The 17,787-nt window shown below is 46.4% G+C and overlaps 1 protein-coding gene across 2 annotated transcripts in view; it reads left to right on the top strand.

Moving 5' to 3' along the window:
- Nucleotides 1-17,787, top strand: part of TRMT44 (tRNA methyltransferase 44 homolog) — a 36,312-nt gene that overhangs the window by 5,241 nt on the left and 13,284 nt on the right. The window contains exons 2-6 of one of the 2 annotated variants that reach the window (XM_055245712.2): nt 417-531; nt 3,564-3,783; nt 6,462-6,530; nt 7,371-7,478; nt 9,201-9,272. In XM_055245712.2, coding sequence (XP_055101687.1) covers nt 417-531; nt 3,564-3,783; nt 6,462-6,530; nt 7,371-7,478; nt 9,201-9,272 — 584 coding nt within the window. The remainder of the gene's footprint in view (nt 1-416; nt 532-3,563; nt 3,784-6,461; nt 6,531-7,370; nt 7,479-9,200; nt 9,273-17,787) is intronic. The other variant, XM_063619366.1, reaches the window with a different exon arrangement.

The following is a 17,787-nucleotide window of genomic DNA, read 5'->3' as shown; positions in this document are numbered from 1 at the left end:
ACCCACTTTCTGAACTGGCCTCTGATGGCTGAGCAGCGTTCTGTGCCTTGCTCACTCTCGAAGATCATGGTCAGGCTGTGGCAGACACTCAGCTAGGGCAGAGGTCCCCGGTCTTCTCTGATTGTAGCTCTCAGGTTCCCATAGAGTCCACATTGGCTGGCTCTTCCCTCATGTCCTGGCTCATGCATCTCTCAACAGATACGTGCAGAGAATGGCTGCTGTGTGCCTGGCACATTCTAGGCTCTGGGCTGTAGCAGTGAATGAAAGGCAAAAGCTCCTCTCTTGGAGTGCCATTGTGAATAGAGTGCTGGGGGATTGAAAGCATCGTGCTTGACTCATCCCTATTTTTAATACTGCTTCTGATGAGACGGCAGCTAGGCAGTAGTAATTTGTCCTTCTTCTCTTTTTCTTTCCAGATGTCCTCAATGGAACCGTAACGTTTTTGCCTTTGGAAGAAGATGATGAGGGGAACTTAAAGGTTAAGATGAGCAATGTGTATCAAATTCAGCTCAGTCATAGCAAAGAAGAATGGTAAGAGCTGGACAGTGGACTCCTAGTTTTATGGTTTCCATTGAGGATTTCTTTAGGTAGCCAAAGGATTCTGGGTTGCCAGAGAGCTTAAGGTCGTGTCTCTGAGGTGGTTATGGTTTGTAGGAATGCAGTTGCTAGCTTCTGTGCCCATGCCATGTTGCTCTTCCTGTTGGTGCCTAGCCTCGAGTCTGGGTGGTCACAGCCTGGCTGGGGTCTCTGATCTCTACCTTCCCTGTGGCTGTGATGATCAGCAGCCCTCAGTGTTAGCTCTGAAGTCAAACTCAAATTTCTTTATTTTTATTGTTATTATTATTATTGAGACAGTCTAACACTGTTGCCCAGGCTGGAGTGCATTGGTGCCATCTCGTTTCACTGCAAGGTCTACCTCCTGCATTTAAGTGATTCTTGTGCCTCAGTCTCCACAGTACAGGCACCCACCACCACACCCGGCTAATTTTTGTATTTTCAGTAGAGACGGGGTTTCACCATGTTGGCCAGGCTGGTCTCAAACTCCTGACCTCAGGTGATCCACCTGCCTTGGCCTCCCAAAGTGCTGAGATTTCAGGCATGAGCCACCACGCCCAGCCTATTTTGTTATTTTTTATGACTTAGTAATGGGGAATAGGTGATGGTTCCTTCTATAGTAAGTATTCAGTGATACTTATTATAAAGCAACAGTTTAATAAGCACCCTTAATTCCATATGGTATTTGGGCCTGTATAGAAAGTATAAAATTTAATTCATACCGTTTGGTATTTTTAAAACGAAAAAGTCAGAGGGGTGAATTCATTCATGACTCGTCAGCTGATATTTTCCTGAGTGCTGCGTCCAACCTGTACTTTCTGAAACAGTCATAATGTCCGAGTAACTGGAATGAGTTTGCCCGGGGCTTCCTAGAAAGCAGAGGAGTGTGGCGAGAAGAGTGTGGGCTTCCCACTAGCAGTGTGGTCTTGGGTATGTGTTCTACCTCCTGCTCACCTTGAAATGGGTTTAATCATTCCTGAGCCTCTGAGGAGGTGGCAGGGCTGGGCCTCACATGGACCTGTTGCAGCCTTCGTGCTTGAAAGGGGTGCTCAGGCCCTGTAACATGAAGCCCTTTGAGAACCATCCAGAGGTTGCCCCGAGTTGTCGGGGATCCTGCCCTGAGGTCCCTTCCTGCCAGCATGCCCTTGTTGGAGAGTGGGGAGTGAGAGCAGACACTAGGAGAAGCCATGCTTACCTATGCCAGGCACCTCCGTGCTCGGCGATGCTGAGCTGTGTGCCCGTTAGCCAGAAAGTGGTGCCTGTCTTGGGTGCAGTGGGCACCTGGTGCAGGGCGGGGTTGCAGGAGGTGCTTGGCATGTGCCTGCTGCGTTGGAGTGACTTTCATTGCTCTTTGACAAGCTACTGAGGACATGGCTGCTGCTCCTGTCTTCCCAGGGTGGCATTTCTAGTTGGCATCGGAGTGACCTTCACTGCTCTTTGCTGAGCCACCGAGGACGTGGCTGCTGCCCCCACCTTCCCAGGGTGGCATTTCTAGTCGTAGCCTCACTGGGCCGCTGTTCCTCACAGTCTCTGGGCACAGGTCACACTGAGTTGGACACAAATGAGGGGCTCCACTGTCGATGTGTGTGCTTCTTTGCAGCTTGATTCATTTTCAGCAACATTTGTTGTGTGCCCAGCATGTGCTAGGGCTGGCATGCAGCGGGAGTGAGTCTCCTGGGGCAGTGGAGAATATCTGCTCCCATACTAGGTGGTGCAGGGGGGAAAACTCAGCCGAGCAGGACTGTGTCCCCTCATTAGAAATGGCAGAGTGTGGCCGAGGTATGTGGGAAGGCCTCTGAGAAGGGACATGGAAGAGAGGCGAATGAAGCAGGAGGCCATATGGACCTCTGGGGGACCCTGGGGAAGAGCATGAGGCCCAGGGAAGAGCCAGGAAAGCCCCTTGGGCAGAATCTGTCTGCAGCGCGCAAGGGCCACCAAAGTTAGCGTCAGGCCCAGCAGGAATGCTTCTGGACTGAGCAGGACAGACCTCACAGTCCCAAGCAGGGAGTTGGGCCAGGGGAAAAGTTCAGACCCACTCTGGGGTTGACTCTCTGGAGAATCTTCTGGAAGTGACTTGTGTCCCTCTGATGCACCGTGGTGGCAGAAAACCTGGAAACCACAGCTCTCACCAGACGGACCACTTGCCATTGTCCCTGCAGTGGGGCCATGCTGCTGCCGCGCCCTCAGCACACTTGTGAGGCCCTCCGGTTCTGCCCCGTTCACCCAGTGGCTGGGATCTGCTTGTTCTTAGGAATGTCCATTGAATGTCACTTTTACCGTAGCTTTCTCTCAACTGCCCAGCAAACTTAATGCCCTCCCTTCCTTGTGCTGCCCCAAACGTAGCCCTTGGACAGTGTATTGTTATCTGGGTTTGTATCTGTCCCGCCAGTCCTCCCAAGGATTGTGAGCTTTTACTTATTTATTGAATGCATCCATGACCAGTGCCTGCTATGTGTCAGCACTGCTGGGACCTGGGGGTGGAGCAGTGAGCAAGACAGACCGAAGCCCCCCGCCGTCGTGAACCTTCTGATGGCAGAAGACATGTGAAAGACAAAATAAGCTGGCAAAATGCACAGCAGCCTTTATGTCTGTGGCCAAGCACTTCGCCTTCTGGCAAGTAGCTGTTCGGTGAGCTAGTATACTCCTGTGAATTGCACGTGTGAAAATGGTAAAGAATAGAAATGTTAGGAAAATCCTCGGACGCTTAGACCGTGGCTCCCTGGGCATGAAGCAGCAGGAGAGAGGCCTTTATTTGTTCGGCCGCCTCAGGGGCTTCGCGGTGTGTAAATATGTTCTTAACAAAGTTTGCAAGAAAAGAGGGATTCTCTGTGCTTTTTACATGTTTTTCTCTATTAGATGAAAGTTCTGCAACTAGTTCTAGTTCGTTTTATGTTTTTGGTAATATAGATGTCTTAGCTTCTGTTTTCTTCATTAGGTAAATAAATAGATAATTTTAAAATAAGAATTGAACATATCTGTGCTTATTCATATTTCTTTTATTTTTAAAGGTTCATATCTGTTTTAATTTTCTGTCCAGAAAGATGGCATTCAGATGGAATCGTGTATCCCAAACCCACGTGGCTTGGAGAAGAGTTGCTGGCCAAGTTGGCCAAGTGGTCTGTAGAGAATAAGAAGAGTGACTTTAAAAGCACCCTTTCCCTCATCTCCATTATGAAGTATAGCAAGGCTTACCAGGAACTTAAAGAGAAGTATAAGGAAATGGTTAAGGTAATTCTGGTGGAGAATGTCTGATTTTTTCCCCCTTCATGATTTTCTTTTCTTTCTTTCTTTCTTTCTTTTTTTTTTTTTTTGCGACAGTCTTGTTCTGTAACCCCAAAAACAGGGCCAGAGTGAAGTGGTGTGATCTTGGCTCACTGCAACCTCCGCCTCCTGGGTTCAAGAGATTCTCCTGCCTCAGCCTCTTGACTTGCTGGGACTACAGGAACACGCCACCACGCCTGGCTAATTTTTTGTATTTTTATTAGAGATGAAGTTTCACCATGTTGCCCAGACTGGTCTTGAACTCCTGAGCTCAGGCAATCCGCCGTCTTGGCCTCCCAAAGTGCTAAGATTACAGGCGTGAGCCACCGTGCCCAGCTCCCCCTTAATTTAAATGAGGTAAAATAATCAAACTCTGCCAGGTAAAATTGTTTTTCCTGTTGCAGGCTGTACTTTGACATACTTAGGGGTGCACACAATAAAAACATAGACAGATATTATAATGGAAAAGGATTGATCTTTACTTGTATATTATTTGTTTTCAAGAGACCTAAAGGGAAAAATTTAATTAAAAAGTAATGGAATCTTGAAAAAAAATGGCTAAATTACCATAATTCTTTGTATAAACTTAAATATATTTTAAGAAAATATATGAAAAGTCCTTTGGGTATATACCCAGTAATGGGATGGCTGGGTCAAAGACACATGCACACGTATGTTTATTGCGGCACTATTCACAGTAGCAAAGAGTTGGAACCAACCCAAATGTCCAACAACGATAGACTGGATTAAGAAAATGTGGCACATATACACCATGGAATACTGTGCAGCCATAAAAAATGATGAGTTCGTGTCCTTTGTAGGGACATGGATGAAACTGGAAAACATCATTCTCAGTAAACTATCGCAAGGACAAAAAACCAAACACTGCATGTTCTCACTCATAGGTGGGAATTGAACAATGAGAACTCATGGACACAGGAAGGGGAACATCACACTCCGGGGATTGTTGTGGGGTGGGGGGAGGGGAGAGGGACAGCATTAGGAGATATACCTAATGCTAAATGACAAGTTAATGGGTACAGGAAATCAACATGGCACATGGATACATATGTAACAAACCTGCACATTGTGCACATGTACCCTAAAACCTAAATTATCATAAAAAAATAAAAAAATTAAAAAAAAAGAAAATATATGAAAAGTTAAAGTACAAAAGAGCTCCCAAAAGGAGATACATTTCATGATAACGTGTGCTTAAATTTTCTATCTAAGACGTAAAAACAGTATAACAAGAAACATCTGTGTTGCGGGAAGTCAGGGACCCCAAATTGGGGGTGGGTTCCCCGAATACATCTGTGTGTTTATGCCCAGCTTAAGGCAGAAGGCATTGCTGGTAGAGTCAAAGCTACTTACTATTCTTCTTAGTTCCCATCTTCCTCCCCCTCCTGGGAGTAACCACAATTTGTCATTTCCATGTTTTTTTTGTTTTCGTTTTTGTTTTTTTTTTTTTGAGACAGGATCTCACTCTGTCGCCTAGGCTGGAGTGCAGTGGTGCAATCTCGGCTCACTGCAGACTCAACCTCCTGGGCTCAAGCGATTCTCCCAGCTCAACCTCCCTAGTAGCTGGGACCACAGGGGCATGCTACCATGCCTGGCTAATTTTTTGTATTTTTTGTAGAGATAAAGTTTTGCCGTGTTTCCCAGGCTGTTCTCAAATTCCTGGGCTCAAGTGTTCTGCCTGCTTTGGCCGCCTAAAGTGCTGGGATTACAGGCGTGAGCCCCTGTGCCCAGCTTCCACATATTTTTTTAATCAGTCACCTCTTGCTCTGTAACAAAAGCACCCCAAAGGTCACAGGCTTAAAGCTGTGACCTTTCATTATTGCTGAAGCACCTGTGGGTCCCTGGGGTTGGCTGACTGAGGCTGGGCTCCCTCCCACATCCTGGCCTTGTGGTCCTTTACCATCTTGTTAGCTATTTAGTACTGTCCAGAAGGTACTTTTTATGTTTTTCCAGCTTTTGGAATTGTTTCTAGTGAAATGGTTCATCTGTATTGTCTAAGGCACTGTGACTGGAAATAGAAATTTCAACTTTCAACATTGGCCGTTGGTTTTTCCTCTTTTGCCTAATGCCGGTTCTGAACACGACTAATTTTAATAATGAGAGCTCATTTTTGCACAGCTAGTGCTTTACAGTTTTCAGAGCACCTTGATTATCCTGTGTGTTAGTTGAGGCATGGGCTTTATCCCTGTTTGACAGGTAGGGCGACAGCAGCCACTGATGGACCAGGGGCTGGAGCACTGGTCTCCTAGTTCGTGGCTCGCGGCTTTCCCTGACCTAGTTTCACTCCCGCGCCTAGTTTCCTTGTTCGTTGCCCTTATCTGCATAGACAGTGAGCACAGTGTCGCTAAGTGTTTCTTCTGTGTCCACTGCATCAGCTAAATGCCTTAGGTACATTTTGTTGATTGTGAAATCTTGCTTTGGATTGCATTGTTCTTGGCATGCCTTGTTTCTTTATGTAAATCTTTTATTGTAAGAAACCAGTTGTGAATTCCTACCTTTGAGCTTATATTTCCTATTTTAGTGCATGATTAGTCCAGTTTGATTTATGCTTTATAGGGATACTTAAGTATTGGGAAATGGTGGGGAAACCGAACAACTTACGTTTGCTCTTGAAACTGTTTTAGGTGTGGCCTGAAGTCACTGATCCTGAGAAGTTTGTGTATGAAGATGTGGCTATCGCAGCATACCTGCTGGTAAGGGTGTAAGCGACCTCAGCTGCTCTGGAGTGGGTGGAGGTTGCTACAGGCAGATGCTCCCAGTAGTGAAGGACATTTTCCAAATCCATAACCGCTGGTGCTCACAGTTCTGCTGGCCAAGGTTGGTTACCCATGTAATGGTTTGACTTCATGTGGTCCTTTTGACGCGTGTACAACAAGTGTGGGTTGAAACTTGACCGCGGGTTCAAACTTGACCTGAAGGCGGAACTGTATGTCCACACTCAGCAGTCATCGTGGAGGTGCCGGCTGGCACAGGGAAGCACTGAGGAACGCATGTCTTCTGGCCCTGGCCTAGAACCTTCTAGCCCTTTCCTCAGCTGGCTCGCTAGCTGGCTACATTTGGACATGCTCTCTGATTTAATTGTCTTGGTTTACTTATCTAGAAGAATATTTAGAGTAGGCTGGGTTTGGTGGCTCACACCTGTAATTCCCAGCACTTTGGGAGGCCGAGGTGGGCGGATCACTTGAGGTCAGGAGTTTGAGACCAGCCTGGCCAACATGGTGAAACCCCATCTCTACTAAAAATACAAAATTAGCCAAGTGTGGTGGCAGGTGCCTGTAGTTCCAGCTACTGGGGAGGCTGAGGCAGGAGAATTGCTTGAACCCAGGAGGCAGAGGTTGCAGTGAGCCGAGATTGCATCATTGCACTCCAGCCTGGGTGGCAAGAGCAATACTCCATCTCAAAAAAAGAAAAAAAAAAATGTTTAGTGTAGATAATTTCCAGTTTCCTTTCACTCAGAGTTCAGTTTGTGTCCAAATTATTCTTGCGTAGAGTGAATTACCACCTGACTTTGTTTTGTTTTTCTCTTCACTTAGATTCTATGGGAAGAAGAAAGGGCTGAGAGGGGACTAACTGCCAGGCAGTCCTTTGTGGACCTGGGATGTGGAAATGGCCTCCTGGTCCACATCCTGAGCAGTGAGGGGGTAAGGCCCGGCTCCATCACCTTTTCTGGTAACTTGTCCAGAGTTTCCTCAAGTCAGGCAGAGGGTTCACTGACATCTTTTTCTGCTGATACAGCCTGGATTTGGAGTCAGCCAGCTATCAGAGTAGATAGAGACTTATAAATTTCTGCTAATTTGATAAACAAACAGCTCCTAAAACTAGGGAAATGTGGTGATCTCATTGGACCTAAGAGGAAGTCCCCAGGCCCCGGCATGGACCTATAAAATGACAGGCTTTGAGTAGTATGGATGTTTTTTTGCTGTCAGATTTTTCTTTTGAAACCCACCATCTCAAGGAGCTGGAGGGAGATAAAAAGCAAGGCAGGTTCTGCACTTGAGAAGCTTCAGGCCAGGCATGGGGCTCACACCTGCAATCCCAGCACTTGGGTGGCCAAGGTGAGTGGATCACTTGAGCCCAGGAGTTTGAGACCAGCCTGGGCAACGTAGTGAAACCCTGTCTCTGCAAAAAAATAAAAACAAATAAGAGAAGCTTCAGTTCTGGCTCGGACAGCCAGTCATGTATACACAGACTACAGTATGGAACAGTGTGGTACTGGGTTTTGCCCTCATTTTCTGGATGTTCAGCTGATGCAGTGAAAGCACTCTTGGGCTGAGAGTGGCACCTGCCCAGGTAGCAGGGTCAGTAGGGGTGGGTGTCTTGTGCCTGGAGCTTCCTGCCAGCAACTCATACCCCTCCTGGTGCGTCCAGCGCATCAGGTGCCATTACCCCATGATATGATGGCCAGCTTAGCCACTTCCTGCTAGGGGGCAACAGCTGGAACCTGCAGCCCAGTCTTGGTACCAAACTGATTTTCTTCCTGCTGTACTGTATAGTACTGTACTGATAGGCTGCACATATTTGTCTACACCTGTAAGAGCTTGAAATGGTTGTTACAATGCTTCAAGTGTGTTATTAAAGAATGAGTTTCTAATCATAATACCTATAAGCTGGTTGTGGGGGTGGTAGCGTATCAGGTGGCAGCTTGGAAGCTGGTACCTGGAGACAGCTGGGAGGTGTCTCGTGCACCCCTCCTCTTCTGCAGGCTTGGAATAAATACGTTTGCCCTATGAGAGCCAATGAGTGTGGCCAAGGTGCAAGAAGAGCTGGCAGCTGACCTTGACTGAGAGCAGAGAATTGGCTCACATTCTCAGGTGTGCTCCCTGGGGCACTGGCCCTGGAAATGTTCCCACACTGAAGGCCACTGTGGTCACTCAACTCCATGTCCCATCTTGAAGACTCGTAATGACCATTAGCACAGTACACCTTCTTACCTGCCTTGCAGGGGTGTGGGTGTCTGTTTTAGACAGCTGAGAAATTCTGGTGCCATCCACGAATGCTAATGACACACTTGAAAAAGGGCATTGTAACAACCATTCCAAGCTCTTAGAGGCATAGGCAAATATGTGCAGCCCATCAGTACAGTACTGTACAGTACAGCAGGAAGAAAATCAGCTTGGTACCACCAGACTGGGCTGCAGGTTCCCGCTGTCGCCGCTAGCAGGAAGTGGCTAAGCTGGCCATCGTATCACGGGGTAATGGCACCTGGTGCGCTGGACGCATCAGGAGGGGTATGAGTTGCTGGCAGGAAGCTCTTCTCTTGCCCTTTGTCCTGCTGGCAGTGCCTGCACAGCTTTAATGTGTTCTTGCTAACTTATTATGAAGTACTAAGCTTAACCTTTGATTTCTAAAATTAATTTTTTCAGCATCCAGGCAGAGGGATTGATGTCCGAAGAAGAAAAATCTGGGACATGTATGGACCACAAACTCAGTTAGAGGTACCGTCTTTATTACGCATGCCCTTGATCTCAGCATGGCTTAGCTCCCAGTGGGAATTGCTGTAATGAATGTGTCTCTTTGTATAGGTCAAGCAGACATGCTGATAGTAAACCTTCACATTAATCTAAGTGCTCTGAAATTAGAGAAGAGAAAAAGAGAGATGAAACTAGACTTTGCAGAACCTTCTAGTTAAACTGACTGAAGGGCGCTGACCTCCAGGCGGAAGTGCTGTCTCTCCCTGAGTCTGTTGGTGCCGTTTGTATCTTGTGTGGGGTGCTCCCGTGCTGCCTTGAGGTGGGGGCTGTGCCCCGTGCATTTTGCGAAGTCTTCTCCAAGGCCTCCCGAAGGCTGCTCGTTCAGTCAGCAAGCAATTAGTACCCTGCCTGCCAGGACTGCACCAGGGATGGGGACATCTGCAGATGAGCCACAAAGGGTGGTGGCTGTGACTGGGCTGGGATAGAAGGTTTAGAGGGCTGTGGGGACTCAGAGGAGGGGCTTGACCCCACTTGGGGCCTCTGAGAAGGCTTCTTGGAGCACCCCCATGAGCAAGTGGAGGCAGCGAGGTGCCCAGCACAGAAGCGAGATGCCCCCCTGGTGGGATCACCTCCAGGCACACAGATGATGTGTAGGGCAGACTGTGCAGTCCCACGTAGTTTCTCTCATATCTTTGGGCCAGTCCTCTTTACCCTACACATTTCCCTTTTTTAGGACTTGAAACAGACAGTCTCACTTTTCTTAATGCCCCTACCCAGAGATAAGCACTCTCTTTTATTTAGGGAAATCAATATGTACACATTTACAGTTTTAAAAAATAATATTTGTGACCATGGTGTATACAGGACTTTGACCCTGGCTGCGTGTGCTTGTTTAACATCCCGTTCTAGGCATTTTCCGAAGGTCTTTGACGAGTATTTGCAAGCATGTTGTTAATGGCCGTATAGTGTTCCGTTGAATTGCAGGTAACAACAACACAAGTACAGCTGACCCGTGAACAACATGGGATTGAACTTTGTGGGCCACTTTTATGCAATTTTTTTTCAATAAATGCCTTGGAAAATTTTTTTGGAAATTTGCAACAATTTGAAAAAACTTACAGATGAAATGCATAACCTAGAAATATTGAAAAAAATTCAGAAAAAGTTAAATATGTCCTGAATGCATTAAATATACATACATACTAGTCTATTTTACCATTTACAACCATGAAATATACACAAATCTATTATAAGAGGTTAAAATCTATCAAAACTTACACAAACCCAGACTGTATGTGGTGTCATTCTCTGTCAAGAGAAACGCGAACGTAAAGATGCCGTATTGAATCATAATTGCATGAAACTAACTGTAGTCCATTCTGTGCTACTGTAAAATTTCCTGGTCACTGCTCGTTGCTACTGCAGTGAGCCCAAGTGTTGCAAGTGCCCATTTAAAAGGCTGTGTGACACCGATCACCTCCGTGGCACCAGCTCATTCCTCCAGTCAGTTGCATAGCCCAGTGAGACGTGATCTCTGGTATTTTTCAACGTGTTTGATGCAATACTGTAAACCTCGAGTAGCACTGCGGGATCCATACACAATGCCACTAGTGATGCTGGAAGTCTCCCAAGAAGCAGAGAAAAGTTATGGCATTAGAAGAAAAGGCTGAGTTCCTTGATATGTCTTACAGATTTTGGTCTGCAGCTGCAGTTGCCCACCATTTCAAGATAAATGAATCCAGTGTAAGGACCGTTGTAAAAAAAAAAAAAAAAAAAAAAAAGAGAGGGAAAGAAATTTGTGAAACTGTCACTGCAGCTACACCAGCAGGCGGGAAAACCTTCACTTTTTGCAAAATACCTTTTCATCTCATGTTTAGAATGCAGCTTTGATGTGGTTGCAGGATTGCTACAAGAAAAGCATACATACAGACTCTAACATGATTTGAGAAAAGGTGAAGTCATTATATGACAAAGCAGAAAGAAGGTGAAGGTTCTAAAGCTGGAGAATTTAATGCCAACAAAAGATGATTTGGTAGTTTTAGAAAGTGACTTGGGTTTTAAAAATATCTAGATAACTAGGAGGAATATCTAGGAGGAATAGCTTCAGCTGACCAAGAAGCAGCAGATGAGTTCCCAGACGCCATTAAGAAAATCACCAGAGAGGCCAGGTGTGGTGGCTCATGCCTGTAATCTTAGCACTTTGGGAGCCCAAGGCTGGAGGATCGCTTGAGGCCAGGAGTTCAAGACCAGTCTGGGCAACATAACAAGATACCCCCTCACCTATCTCTACAAAAAATAAAGCGTTATAAAAAGAAAATCATCAAGGAGAAAGGATGTCTGCCTGAACAGGTTTGTAATGCAGATGAAAGTACCCTATTCTGGAAAAAAATGCCGAAAAGGAGAGAAGTAAGCCCCAGAATTTAAGGCAGGAAGGGACAGGCTAGGTCTGCTGTTCTGTGCAAATGCAATCAGATTTATGATCAGGACTGCCCTTATCTGTAAAGCTGCTAAGCCCAGGTCTTGAAAGGAAAAGAGAGACACCAGCTGCCAGTCGCTTGATTGTACAAGAAGGCCTGGGCAGCAAGAACTCTGTTGTGGTTTCATCAAGGCTTTGTCTCTGAAGTCAGGAAGTACCTTGTTAGTAAGGGGCTACCTTTTAAAGTTCTGTTGATATTGGACAATGCTCCTGGCCACCCGGAACCTCTTGAGTTAACACCAGTGGTGTTGATGTGGTCTGCTTGACCCCAAACACAGCATCTCTTTACAGCCTCTAGATCAGAGAGTTACAAGGACCTTTAAGCCTCATTATGCACAGTATTCAATGGAAAGGATTGGATGCTGTGGAAGAGAACTACAAGAGAGAATATCACGAAAATCCTGCAAGGATTTTACCATTGAAGACACCGTCATTGCTACAGAAAAGGCCATGAAAACTACCGAGCCTGAAACAAATTCCCGCCAGAGAAAATGGTGTCCAGATGTTGGCCTGACTTCACAGGATTTATAACAGAGCCAGTCAAGGAAATCATGAGTTATGGATATGGCAAAGGTGGGCGATGAAGGGTGGAAGTGTTGTGCCCGACTTCACAGGATTTACAACAGAGCCAGTCAAGGAAATCATGAAAGAGACTGTGGATATGGCAAACAAAGGCAGGAGATGAAGAGTGCAAGATACGGATCTTGAGAAATTCAGGAGCTAATAGACACCACTCCAGAGGAGTTAACTACAGACGACCTGATGGAGATGAGTGCTTCCAACCCAGCGCCAGATGATGAGGAAGAATATGTAAAAGAGACAGCACCAGAAAGCAAGTTGACAGCAGACAGTTTGGCAGAAGGGTCCTGATTATTCAAGACTGCATTTGACTTCTTTTATGACATAGACTCTTCTGCGATATGCACTGAAACTAAAGGAAATGGTGGAAGAAGGACTGGCACTGATAGAAACATTTTTAGAGAAACTAAAAAGTAAAGCAGACAGAAATTATGATGTACTTCCATGAAGTTACACTGAATGTGTCTGCCTCTCCTGCCTCCCTTCCACCTCCTCCATGTCTTCCACACCTGAGACAGCAAGACCCGCCCCTTCTCTTCCTCCTCCTCAGCCTGCTCAGTGTAAAGAGGGTGGAGATGAAGATCTTTGTGATGGTCGGTCCGCTTCCACTCAATGAATAGTAAATTTTCCCTTTCTTATGATTTTCTTTTCTTTTCTTTCTTTCTTTCTTTTTTTTTTTTGAGACGGAGTCTCGCTCTGTCACCCAGGCTGGAGTGCAGTGGTGTGATCTAGGTTCACTGCAACCTCTGCCTTCCAGGTTCAAGCAGTGCAGCCTCTCGAGTAGCTGGGATTACAGGTGCCCACCAGCATGCCTGGCTATTTTTTGTATTTTTGGTAGAGATGGGGTTTCACCATGTTGGCCAGGCTGGTCTCGAACTCTTGACCTCAAGTGATCCACCTCGGCCTCCCAAAGTACTGGGATTACAGGTGTGAACCACTGCCCCAGCCACGATTTTCTTAATAACATTTTCTCTAGCTTTATTTTAAGGTTATAGTATATAATACACAAAATGTGTTTTAATCGACTTTTATGTTTATGTTATTGATAAGTCTTCTGGTCAAAATAGGCTATGAGTAGTCAGTTTTGGGGGAGTCAAAAGTTATACATGGGCCAGGTACAGTGGCTCACACCTGCAATCCTAGGTCTTTGGGAGGCCAAGGCGTGAGGATCACTTGAGTCCAGGAGTGCAAGACCAGCCAGGGCAACGTGGCAAAATCCCGTCTCTACTAAAAAAAAAAAAAAAATTAGCTGGACGTGGTGGCATGCACCTGTAGTCCCAGCTACGCGGGAGGCAGAGGTTGGGGGATCACCTGAGCTGGGGAGGTTGAGACTGTGGTGAGCCGAGATTGTGCCACTGCACACCAGCCTGGGCGATGCAAGTAGACTCTGTCTCCAAAAGTTATACACAGATTCTTAACTGCATCTGTAGGGGTTCAGAACCCCCTAACCCCCACATTGCTCAAGGGCCAGCTGTATAGTAATAAAAACTGACAGTCATCCAGTGCTGTGTGTGGATGCCTTTCTAAAGGTAAATGTATTTTATGTACAGTAACTTACCGTAATCCGCACAACAGTACTGGGAGGTTGATTCTCTTATTATCCCCATTTTACAGGTGAGGAAACCGAGGTACCTTTGGGGAGGTTAGGTGAGCCATGTGTATGGCAAGCGGTGAAGGCAGAATTATTTACTCAGCTCTTGTGTTCTTGACCATCTGTTTTCACATTACAAATTCCACTACATGAATCTTTGTGTGTAAATCGTAGTCCACTTAAAAAATATTTTTTCTACCCGGACTTTAAAGATTTTCAATACATATTGCCATAATGCTTTTCAAAAAGGTCCTACTTCAGATATACTTCATTTCAGCAAGAATTCTGAGCACTACAAGAGATGCATCCAATAGGAGAAAAAACAGCTGTACACATTTATCACATATTTGAGTGCCCACTACCTGCCAGGCACTCTTAGGTGCCGACGATTCAACAGTGACAAGAGCCCCTGCCTTTATGGTCATGGGCAGGGGGTGGGAGGCAGACAGCCTGCAGACACACAGCCAGTGTGTGCAGCAGGTTGGAAGCTGGTAGTAGGTGCTGAGGAGGAGGCCGGGGGTGTTGCATAGTGGCCGCCACTGGAGAAGAGAACAGAACAGAGGCTGGGCCGGGGTGGGCTACAGACATCAAGATGCCTGGGGGTCTGGGCCTGACAGCACATCTATTCCACGCCGTCAGCCAGCCCTGGGCACTAGAGCCGTGTGACCGTGGGGTTAAAGTGCTCTCAGGTCAGTCAGACCTTGGTCAAGAGTAGCTTGCTTCTCCTGGTACTGAGGACAGAGAAATGACTCCCTAATGGGAAAAAAGTCATGAGTAGCCTCAGGAGCAGTCCTGGGACAGGTGATAGTGGCTCTGTGGGCATGGCCTCACTTTCCCAGGGTGGTGTGGGAGTGGCCTCTCCCTCTGGGTGTGACTAGGTCACAGAGCCTCATCTGCCAGAGGGCAGAATGTTGTTTTATGAAATGAAAAAATGTTGACTTTTCATCATGGAGAATGTCAGGAATATACAAAAGTAGAGAGAGGAACGTAGGTACTCCACGTAGTCACCCAGCCAGCTGCAAGGATTATTCTTTTCTCTATCACTTACCCTCAAGCAGCTCCCACTGTTATTTTGCAACAAATCTCAGGCATATCATTTCATAGAAATAGAAAATAAAAAATAAGTAAGTAGAAAAATATTCCAAAACTATTTTTATGTTTTCCATTGGCCTCACTCCCCTTTTTTTTTTTTTTTTTTTTTTTTGAGCCCTATCACCCAGGCTGGAGTAATGCAGTGGCGTGATCTTGGCTCACTGCAGCCTCCGCCTCCCAGGTTCAAGGGATTCTTGTGCCTCAACCTCTCAACCTCCCAGGTAGCTGGGTCCACAGGCGCGCACCACCACTACGCCTGACTAATTATATTTTTAGTAGAGACAGGGTTTTGCCATGTTGGCCAGGCTGATCTGGCTTCTGGCCTCAAGTGATCCACCTGCCTCGGCCTCCCAAAGTGCTGGGCCTCCACGCCCAGCCCCCCTTTTATTTTTTTGGAGACAGGGTCTCATTCTGTTGCCCAGGCTGGAGTACACTGGTGTGATCACAGCTCACTGTGGCCTCAACCTTCTGGACTGAGTGATCCTCCCACCTCAGCCTCCCGAGTAGCTGGGGCCGCAGGTGCACACCACCACGCCTGACTAATTTTGTGTTTGTTTTTTGTTGAAACAGGGTCTTCCTGTGTTGTCTAGGCTGGTCTCAAACTCTGGGGCTCAAGTTATCCTCCCACCTCGGCCTCCCACAGGGCTGGGATGACAATGTGAGCCACTGTGCCGGGCCGGGGTGCTTACTCTTTGGTTGTACATTTACTCTTTGCTTTATTTTACAGTGATTGGCAGTTGCTTGTCCACTCATACATTACAGTACATTAGGAAATGTTTTCAAAACCTCAGGTTTGAGGAATGTTGGTAATCTAGCCAGTGCACTGGGGAGGCTCTGCAAATGTGTGTGCAGACTATAGATTCTCACACATGTCCCAGAATCGGGCTCTAAACTTGGCTGTGAAGTTAATGACCAAAGCTAAAGCAGTAGTGATGTGGTTGATTTCAAAATTCCATGTGTCCCCAGGTGAAAAAGCACCTTTGGGTAGGAAATTCAAGCAGCAGTGAGTAGGCCATCTGTGTAAGCCCAGACCCTAGGGAAGAGCTGGTGCTGGGGGTGCCCCTTGGAAAACGGGCAGAAGCTCTAGTTCTTTAGCTGAGGTCCCCCAGCAGCCTGCATCAGACTTTTCTGTGGGGTCATCTGCCCTGGGGAGACCCTAGCCCGAGCACTTAGTCAGGAAAGGCCTGCTGATGAGAGTTCTGTATTCTAATCAAGTGTGTAGGTTTTTTCCTTGTTACCTCCCAAGCTTCAGTCTCGGTGCTAAAATAGCCATGTTTATTCTAGTGTGAAATAAATGCCAGGAGTTCTGTCATGCTTTCTGCCTTGGAGGAGCGTGGCCAGAATGAGGGTGGTTCCGTTGACATGCACATGGTGTTTGTGGATTTTCTAGCGAATGATTTCCTTCCAGCTGCAGTTGGGTGGTTTCCACGAACAGGTACAATCTAGAAAGTCAAAGGCCAAGCGTAGGATATATGTAGAATATAACTTTTTTCTTTCTTTCAAAAACCTCATTTGATTGCAAGCAAGAGAGTGTTAAAAAACTAAAAACAAAACACCTGTTTATAACAACAGCCTGGTGGTGACACAAATTGTCTTAATTGTGTGAACCTGTATATGAAACAGGAGTATTGGAATTTGCTGTGTTCAAAAGACCAATTAAAACTTCATAAAAGCCGGGTGTGGTGGCTCACGCCTGTAATCCCAGCACTTTGGGAGGCTGAGGTGGGTGCATCACCTGAGGTCGGGAGTTCAAGACCAGCCTGACCAACATGGAGAACCGCCCCACCCCCCCGCCCATCTCTACTAAAAATACAAAATTAGCCAGGCGAGGTGGAGCATGCCTATAATCCTAGCTACTCGGGAGGCTGAGGCAGGAGAATCTCTTGAACCAGGGAGGCTGAGGTTGCAGTGAGGCAAGATCGCACCACTGCACGCCAGCCTGGGCAACAAGAGCGATACTCCGTCTCAAAGAAAAACAACGGCCGGGCGTGGTGGCTCATGCCTGTAATCCCAGCACTTTGGGAGGCCAAGGCAGGTAGATCACGAGGTCACGAGATCGAGACCAGCCTGACCAACATGGTGAAACCCCCATCTCTACTGAAAATACAAAAATTAGCTGGGTGTGGTGACAGGTGCCTGTAATCCCAGCTACTCGGGAGGCTGAGGCAGGAGAATTGCTTGAACCTGGGAAGCGGAGGTTGCAGTGAGCCGAGATTGCGCCACTGCACTCCAGCCTGGTGACAGAGCAAGACTCCGTCTCAAAAAGGACAACAACAAAACAAAAAAACTTCATAAAACAGGTGGGGCTTTGATGTCTAGTGCTGTTGGCAAGATAATATAAAATATGATTATGGTCTTTACTAAATGTCACTTATGCTTTATTCATGCCATTTAAAGAGACAGATGGGCAAACTTATATCTAGAATGAGTGGGAATCAAGAATAAATAGTCCCAAAGGTTTGATATCTCTGTAGATTATACATATACCCTTGAACAACACTATTTTCAGTATTTTAACATCTATGTAAATAGAAGCACATATGCTTATTGAAGAACCAGAGAGAGACAGAATTTCAGTTTTAGTTTTTTACTTATCATGTCTGTAAAACATTCTGGTGTTATAGTTTTGCTGTTAGAAAGAATAGCCTTGAAGAGTGAGTGTTCTCAGAATGTCTTCCCCATTATGATCAGGGAATAACTTCTGTGTACTTACCTTGGGGACTCATCCTACCACTGGAAAATTAAGAAGATTTTCAGTGGTTGTGTGGTCTCCCTTCCCCCTCTCTTTCCAGTTTTTGCTG

Source organism: Symphalangus syndactylus, chromosome 16, assembly GCF_028878055.3.
Source record: "Symphalangus syndactylus isolate Jambi chromosome 16, NHGRI_mSymSyn1-v2.1_pri, whole genome shotgun sequence".
Classification (NCBI taxonomy): Eukaryota; Metazoa; Chordata; class Mammalia; order Primates; family Hylobatidae; genus Symphalangus; species Symphalangus syndactylus.
The sequence above is the reverse complement of the archived record's forward strand: the minus strand, read 5'-3'. Positions and strand labels throughout refer to the sequence as shown.